We start from the raw sequence: 9,151 nt of genomic DNA, 5'->3' as shown, positions 1-9,151 counted from the left end.
TCTGTTTGTTAGAGGATTGATTTTAGATTTTTGCAACTGGCTTTTAAGGATCTTAATGATCTTGCCTCATCACATTTATGGGTTCTTCTAAAACAGCATGCATCCACTACAGAACCCATAACTAGGTGCCATGTTACAGGGTCAGAATCGGAGATCTAGAGGTGATTCTGTCTAATATTAAATTTGAGAAGCAGCTTAAATTATATTCTGAACTTTTTGTGGGATAACTCTCGGACTGGATGAGAATCATAAAGGAAACCAGCTGAGTCCTCTTTTTTCTGCTGATTAGAGGCCAACAGAATATTCCACCATAAATACCATACACTGATTTAATCCACCTGCACAGGTGTTTGCAACACCAGCCATTGTTATGCTTGGTTAAACCAGGAGCCGCTCTACATGTGCTCTGTGTAATCATGCCAGACAATACACTGTGAGGTTAAATACAGGTATACACATCTGAACAGAGCTTAGCATGGCAGGACACAGAACAGCTATGATAATAATGTGCTTTAATCATGTGGAGCCATAAATGGAGGAGACAGACTGGCATGTCTGCAGTGTGGCAATAAGAAATAGAGGAGTACAATTAACAGTGCTCTAGTAGGAAAATAACAGCCTTATAGTAATATTGGGAAACCATGAATAATTATGGGGGACCAAAACTGACATAATTAAAAATAAAAGAAGATATATAAATCTTTTGTTTTGTCTTTTCCCTCACACAAGTAAGTGTTTGTTCTTTTTACATTTCCTCATCTCCTTTTATTACTTTTGTTTATGCATTTCTTCTTCATTATGAAAGTGAGGAAGGCGGTGTCTTAAGGCTTCATCTTTTGCCTATTGGTTGGTTAGCAACCAATAGACCAACATGTTGGTTGATTAGCAGTAATTCTGCTTACGGCTTCAGCATTGCTAAAGCCATTAGCAAGTCTGATGGCTTCAGAGATGTTGAAGCCAGACTTCAACAAAGATGGCTTGTTAGTAAGCTGGAGCTTAGCAAATTTATAAGAAAATAATGCTATAATATACTGTCAGGTTTTCATAGTTTGAATGAAGTACCCACTGAAGTTGGCTTCTGATCGAGGCAACTCTAATGAAGTTGCTAAGCTTCAGCTCACAGATAAACTGACTGACATCTTTGCTAAAGCCAGTCGTGTGTAATGTTAAATAACCTATAGGCAGAAGTTGAACCATGCTCCTCATTTGAATAATGAGGCAGAAATGCATAACTAAAAGTAAAAAGAGGAGACGAGGAAATGTAAAAAGAACAATTTTAGTAAACTTCTGAATTTGGAGTAAGGTACAATTATTTTAAAAAATCAACCATTATTCTGTCATCTAACAAATCAAAAAAGAAAAAATGGAAATCATAACTGCCATAAACAAGATGTCAAAAATTGAAGGAAAAAATAAATGTCTTTAAATAAAATGTTATTAAGCATCTGGGTTTAACTGTGATTGTTTTAGATTCTGATGTCAACACTTCTTCTGCCTTGCTCTTCTCTTTCAGTTTTGATTGTTGCAGTTGTAGTTTTTCTTAGATGCATTCACACTTTTTCTTCCCTCTGTTGCAGAGAACCAGTCTGTTTTTTGGCTGCAGAGTTGTTGGCATGGCTCAGTCCCTCCATTTCCCACTGGACCTTATGAAGATCTTGTTGTCCCCACTGAGGGCAAAAGGAGCAATGACTTGAGACATGATGGTGCATGACGCCAGGAGAGGGATAAACAAGTACTGCTGTTGGAGGCCCCTCCCCAGGCTTGTTGTGTTGTTGGGAAAGGGAGAAACGCTCTGGCTGCTTCATTAGTGCACTGTGTGGACCATTTATCATACCGGAAAAAGTCAGTGGACAGTAGTGCTGAAAAGGTAGGTGGGGCAGTTGGGATGTGGAAAACGGGTAAATCAGGTTAGAAGATGGAGAAGCATGACCCATCAGCAGTGTGCCCAGTGGGTTGATGAGTGGGTGAGACCAAGGTAAGGAGTGCCTCTGACGTTTGTCCTTCATACGCCTGTTCTGGAACCACACCTGAAAAAGCAGAAAAAAGAATCAAAAATATTAAGAAAAATATTAAGAAAAACAACAAGTGTCACTACAGGGATAATATTACAGCAGGCAATACAAAGGTTCACACAGGGCTTTCGCTCATTTGGAAAAAATGTAATGACACTAGCACTACTACTACTACTACTACTACTACTACTAATAATAATAATAATAATAATAATAATAATAATAATAATAATAATAAATAGTAATAGTAAGTGCAGTACAGGCGTTGAACTGCTATCTGTTAGCATAAGGCCATATTAGGTTGGGAGTTTTGATATGTTTTTATATGTTATTGTGATAACTGTGTATGTGCCCCCCTCAACTAATGCTGCAGCAGCCTGCTATGTCCACACAGGCAGACTCCAAGCACAGAACCACAGACCCTCTTTCTGATCTCCCAGGATTGGAGTCGTGTCTCTCTGTCCGTCACTCTCCCCACCTTTATCCCCATCATATGTCACCTGATACACCAGAGACAATAAAACACTGGGTTAATAAACCCAGTGTTTTATTGTACACCAACACCAAGATATGGTATAAACATATACCTCATCACCTCTCTACCCATGATGTTCATATCACAACCTAGTTCATCAGTAGCCTGTGTACACAAAGAACTAGCTGTGACATGCACAGTGAAGACGTGGTCCAAGGACTCTGAGACACTCTGAGGGACTGTTTATGTCCCACTGTGGGGGAAGAACTCCGAGCTCCTCAGGAAGAGGATGACAGCGATGTATAGTAGTTCCATAAAAATGGAACAGATGCAGGGTAAATTTCACCATCCAGCGCTGGGCTCCACTCAGCTCACCTTAAGGTCGCCAGCAAGATTACACCAAAGATTGTAGTTCTGCGAGCTCTGATTTTACCTTCTCCTCATTCTGCTCCCTCTCTGAGGCTGTTTTTTCTGCTTAATCAGGTTTCGTTTATGCAACAGAATCAAGGTTTCTTTTTCAATAATGGAATAATTCAGTTGGTTTTGTGAAACCAGAACCCTGTAATAAGAGCACTGGTTGTGGTGACAAATTGTCTGATCCCTGTTTTGAATCGTTCATTTCTGATGGTCTCACTGACAACAGACCGCTCTTAAAGCAAGTATGCCTCCTAGTAGATGCTGGAGGTTCTGAGTCAGTCATTCTCTCAAAAGTCTTACCTTTCTCACATGAGAGTGGACATAGTTTCAACTCTGCTCTGAGAGGGATAGAGATTGGTTATGCTCCAAGAACAGTAAACAGAGTTTACATAAAATCAAAACTGAAGCCAGTAGACAGCGACAGGATTTTTCCCTGTCACTGTCTACCCAGATTTACCATCGATGATGTGGCTTTGCTAGTGGGGAATAACATTTCTGGAAGTTTAGTACATCCAAGTCTGGAGATTTTAGACAATCCTTTAAATCAGTGACTGACGCCAGTCTTATATGCTTCTGTCAGACCGCAGCTGTAGCTACTGTCCAGTAGTTTGCCTCCATCAGCATGTCAGTGTGTGTGTGAATGGGTGAATTATTGTGAAGCGCTTTGGGGTCCTCTGGAGTTGATAAAGTGCTATAGAAGAACAAAGCCATTTACCATATGTTATGGTTATGTAAGCATGCAGCACTGTGTATGTGAGCAGATAAAAGAGTCAGAGGAAAGATACTCTGACAAAATCTGCTGATTTTGTAAGTGCCTTGGTAAGATGTGTGCTATAAAAATAAGTTGAATTGAATTAACCTGGCAAATGTGATGAAGCAAAATTTGTTATATTATGTAATCCACTGCTGTTGATACTATCACATGTATATATAACAGCATCACGGACTGGACTAACTTATTTGAGGACAACACCGTGTCCATCAGTAAGGCACATTGATTCTCCAAAACAAGCCCTGGATAAATCCTGAGATAACGGTTCTACTCAAGGAGAAGAAGGTGGCATTTAGGTCAGGAAACAAAAAAGAGCTGAGAGCTGTGCAGAAAAAACTGCAAAAAAAAGAGAGAGAGATGGGGGGGAAATGATGGAGGTTCAATTGCAGCAGAAAAGCATCTGTGGGGTTTGGAAGAGCCTGAGGACAATTTTAGGCCACAAACTGCCTAACCTGTAAGCCATTACGTTTACAGGTTTGACTATAGTCACCCCTCACTTTGTGCACTGATACCAGCTGAACCACATATTGATTGAGATTAGTTATACTTTCTATAAAGAAAACCTGGATGTTCACCTAAACAATAAACGGAACTGGACTCACTTATGTTCTTTAGGCAGGTGAGATCATTTGCACTGCAGGCTGAGATTCGGATTACCTGTTAGTGAGCTGATTACAAATTTAAAGCAATGAATTGGACCTGTTTTGTAAGTGCCTTGGTAAGATATGTGGTATAAAAATAAGTTGAATTGAATTAACCTGGCAAATGTGATGAAGCAAAATCTGTTATGTAATCCACTGTGTAGCAGAAAACAGATTTCTTATCAGATATGAAGATAACCCCTTTTATATGAATACAAGTTTGATACTATCAGCAGATGTTAAATCAAAGAACAAGAATTGAAAATGTCCTGGATGTTTTGAATCAGTCTTATAATTTTCTTTCTACTACACAACTGTATACCTGTTTGTGTTGATCTTACATATTCAATTCCAATTTAATATATTGATGCTTGTTGTTATGTGGCAAAATATAGAAAAGTTCAAGGTCTATGAATACTTTTGCAATCAACTGTTTGGAAACTAAACATTTAGCTCATACATCAATATTTAGTGTGTAAACTAAATGCTTAACTTACTAACTAAATATTTAATTTGAAAGCTAAATGTATTGTTTGTAAGATAAAGATTTAGTTTGTGAAATAAATATTTAGTTTGGAACTCAAACATATGAATAACATCGTGAAAATATGACTTTGAAAAATGAACATCCACATTTTTCCCCTTTATGACATGCTAGATAAATCTAAATATTGCTGTTAATTTTTAACTGTAACTTTACAAATGGCACCTCACAATCCCGCACTAAGCAGCAATGAACGGTTTATCCTCTGCTGAAACTCTTAGAAAGCAGTAAATACCTTTATCGTAGTCTCTGGAAGGTTGAGTGCTGCGGCCAGCTCGCAGCGCCGAGCCCGGGACACATAACTCTCATTGCGGTACTCCTGCTCCAGTCGGGACACCTGATCCCGGGTGAAGGCCGTCCGGTGCCGCCTACTGGGGTCCAGCGAGCCCTGCTGCTGCTCCGGGCTGCTGTCCAGGGTGACCACAGCACCCCGGACTGCTGTCTGTCTGCCTTCCGCCACTAAAACGACAAAAGCTTAAGGGTAGCCACTGTCTGCTGGAACAGAAGAAAACTATCCTCCACAATCATACCATAAATACATTTTAGAGTGTTTTTTCTATTGAATATGTTTTAGTAAGAGCTAAGCTGCAAAATAAGATTGTTTAGTAAGAGACTAATAACATAGCAATAAACTACATCCAAGTACAAACAAAGTAATTGCATCTGGTAACCTATCAGGTTTACTTCCCGGCCTGCTCACTCATGCTCATCTAGCCTACGCAAAAAGCACAAATCAAAAATCCTATTGGCTTCTCCTTCCAGCTTCATACCGCTCTTATGACAATAGTTTCATTTACGCTAGATAAATCCAAATAGAAATGCGTTCTGTATTTAATCTACTTACGCATAAATTAGTTCTGTGCTCAAAAATAAATCAGAGCACCTATCGCCCTTTGTGTTTATCGCTGTGTGCCTTTCAGGTTAATTTTCTCCCTAATTCAATCTGCGCTTCTAACCCAGTGGAGTGGGAAAACACGCAGACATATTTATCTACATACCCTACACCAAACCTCTCCACCCCCCACCGGTCACACACAGACCTCTCCTGTCCGGCTCCTGTCTCTCGTCCTGCAGCCAGCATGTTTTTCCAGGTGGAGCAGGATCGGCGCCGCGGCTCTGAGAAGTGTTTATAAGGTGTTCAGAGATAAAACCTTTGGTCGCCTTCTCAGTCTTTGTACTTTTGTTGTGGAGAATTAAAGACTTCGTTGTTGACTCGTTGTTCAGACCGCAAACAGACACTTATTGTTTTCGTCTGTTTGATGTGTATGAGTTTGGGAGCGAATTATCACTGGTTTACTGTCTCCAAAGAGACCGGCTGATCAGGGGGGAGAGGAGTTAGTAATTTAGATAATTTTAAGGCTGCTAGTTTGTAGCTACCTTATGATGCCAGGTTACTTCTATACATATTCTTTCATATTCTTTGCAAATAACATAATTTGGACAAATATTGAAACCATTTTCGAGTTTCATTCATTCACAAACTTTATTCATAGTTTGTAAATCCCACTGAGACATTTGGTCTTATTAAGCTTTTGAAGCTTTTTTAAGCTTTAAAGGAGTAAATTAATGTTTATTCTTGGTGGTCCCAAATTTTCCTCTATTTTATGAGATCTTTGAAAAGATGACGTATGATCAGTTGACCATGTCCCCTAACAGCTGTGGACACTGATAACCTTACTGTTCAGAACTGACCTCCAGTAGAAACCTTCAGAGAAAACACCACAACTGCATATCTCTGGTGCTTTTTTATTTTAATGGGATTATATAGAATAGAATAGAATAGAATAGAATAGAATAGAATAGAATGTACTGATCCCCTAGGGGAAATTGATGAAATTACATTTGATCAATTTTCAAACTAATATTAATAAAGCTTTAGCAGATTTTTGGAAATGTCACAATATTAAAATAAAACTGGTAATAAATATTAAAAACTTGAAAGATATTTATCAAATGTTCTTTTCATAATTTTAGTCTAAAGACAAACAGTACAGGTGTGGAAGCCTACCTACAGGCAGAGAAGGAAAATGTCAAAGTTTACTGTGTAGCACTACATATTGTGGATTTGATGAAAACATGTTTATTTCAGTTGTTTGAGACTTGACCTGATCTACCCCTCAAAATTTGAGTCTTCACCTGGACAGCCCTGCTACATGTGGGTGGTCCCCCAATGCTCCATGCTTTCTAATCTACTTCTGAAACATACATAAGATTACCACTGGAATGACTGTCAGGATCTGTGTTTTCTGTGTGTTAATTTCGAGTTTTCTGTGTCCTTGAGTCTCTTCCTTGTGCTGTCCTCCCCTTGATTGTTCCCAGGTGTGTCTCGTTCTCTGATTACCCGCTGTGTATTTAACTCCACCTGTGTTCCTTGTTCCTTGTCGGGTCCTTGTCAATGTCTTGTGAATGTGTCAATGTGCGTGCTGCCGGTTGTTTGGACTGTGCTCTCATCATTAAATTTTATTATTCATCTTACCTGGGTCCGCTGCGTCTGCCTCACCAACCCTCACCGCACCGCTTCGTGACAATGACTGGTCGTGATGTTTGTTTGTGTCAGAGATGTTCAGCTTTGTCCAAGTCAAGCCCAGTCTTAAGGCTGTAAGAGGATCAGTCATTGAGTTAAATGAGTGTCAAACATCTCATTGAATGGAACAGGATGTGCTTTTGATTTCTAGAGAAGGTTGGGGGTATAAGTTACATTTATTTGTTCTGAAATGATCCAGTCATTAGTTACACAACATTCACTTCAAGTGACATCCATGGTCATTATTAATTAGATAAAAACTGTGACTAAGACTCAAATTTTAGACCAATACTATATTTACTCTATATATACAGTAAAATTTGTATTTATATGTTAAAGTTCTGGCAACCACAGCTGCTGGCATTTTACCATAGATTAGAGATGGGGTTTTTTTGTTTTGTTTTTTAACAGGAGTCCAAGTGAAGTCTCTAGTCTTTGGGGCAATAATCAAAGTAGAGTCTGATGTCTGTTGCAAATTAAATACAACTTGAGGCTGAGCGTCAAACTTACTCTGATGTGTGCATAGGGTGTTATTCCATCTTGGACCAGTGTCATACTTTAGATGTTCCCCTTATTCAACACCCTGATTTATAGGAATGGTTCATTAGTAGGTATCTGCTATGTGTGACATGCTGAGAGGGTCATTCAGTCATTTTAACTAAATGAGTTGGAAGAAGGGCATATCTAAAATGTGCAGCACACCAGCAATTAAGAGATTTTAACTGAACATAATGGTTTAGCAACCACTCAAATTTTCAGAATCAGAATTTCTAAACCTCAAACTGGCTTAAGTCAGATGCAGTACACTCTGTTTTCGTCTTTTTAGCAAATTCATAACTGCTTTGCTCAACCATGACAAAATTATTTTTACAATTTGAACATGAACATTTAGCAATATGTTTTGAAAGTCTTATAGGTCATGGAAAAAATCTTGGAAAGTTGTTGCTTATGGTTCTCTAGTGTCCTGTTCTCGATAAGTGATCACACAGTCTCACTCTATTTCATTATATCCATGTTTGTAGAATGATGAACATGTTGCATCACTTTTCAATGCATATGTGAAACACATTGAATGTAACTATGCAACACATGTTGCTAATAAGTTCTGAGAATACTGGAAAAAAGTGTTTGTTGTCCCTGTGAGACACACACAATGCCTTTTGGAAGTAAATATGTCTCAAGCCTGACCTGACTCTCTATATTTTAATGTATCATGGTAATTTCCATCAAAACCAGTATGGAGTGCTGCTAAGAAATGGAATCTCAGATGTTAAAATGTAAAAGAAGTGAGTCTCAGAGGTGAAAACACAAATAGCAATAATGATAATAAAACAAAAACTTTGCTTAGTCTGTGGATTCTGGTGACATCTTGTGCTCTGCAGTTCAGGTTCTTCTCTCTGTGCCACTGTAAAAAGCGTCATGTGCAATTTAGCTACAGTTTTGCAACTGATGTGATGATGCTATACAGAAAGAAACTAGGGACAATATTTGTTTGCATAAATACCTGTTAGACTTAAAGTGACAGGATTACATTCGATTAAATTGTCGTTAGTTGTTAGCTATAAGTTGTTTTAAAATATCTTGTTATTTAAATACAATGAAACCTGCCTATGTTCACCATAAAAACTTAATTTTAAATACACTGCCTGGCCAAAAAAAGAAAAACGTCGCTGCCAAAAAAAATATATATATATATAAAAAAATCACATGCTCTAATATTTCATTGGGCCATCTTTAGTTTTGATTACAGCACATATCCACTGTGG

General features: G+C 38.5%; 1 protein-coding gene across 1 annotated transcript; it reads right to left on the bottom strand.

The window, feature by feature from the left end:
- Positions 1-1,344: 1,344 nt before the first annotated feature.
- eve1 (even-skipped-like1) lies at positions 1,345-7,940 on the bottom strand. Its single transcript, XM_028021967.1, has 4 exons — positions 7,896-7,940; positions 5,902-5,977; positions 5,097-5,320; positions 1,345-2,027 (listed from the first exon to the last, which is right to left on the bottom strand). The coding sequence occupies exons 1-4, from the start codon at positions 7,938-7,940 to the stop codon at positions 1,551-1,553; spliced, it is 822 nt and encodes a 273-aa protein (XP_027877768.1). The 3' UTR covers positions 1,345-1,550.
- Positions 7,941-9,151: the final 1,211 nt, after the last annotated feature.

The sequence above is a fragment of the Xiphophorus couchianus genome, chromosome 7 (genome assembly GCF_001444195.1).
Source record: "Xiphophorus couchianus chromosome 7, X_couchianus-1.0, whole genome shotgun sequence".
Lineage (NCBI taxonomy): Eukaryota > Metazoa > Chordata > Actinopteri > Cyprinodontiformes > Poeciliidae > Xiphophorus > Xiphophorus couchianus.
The sequence above is the reverse complement of the archived record's forward strand: the minus strand, read 5'-3'. Positions and strand labels throughout refer to the sequence as shown.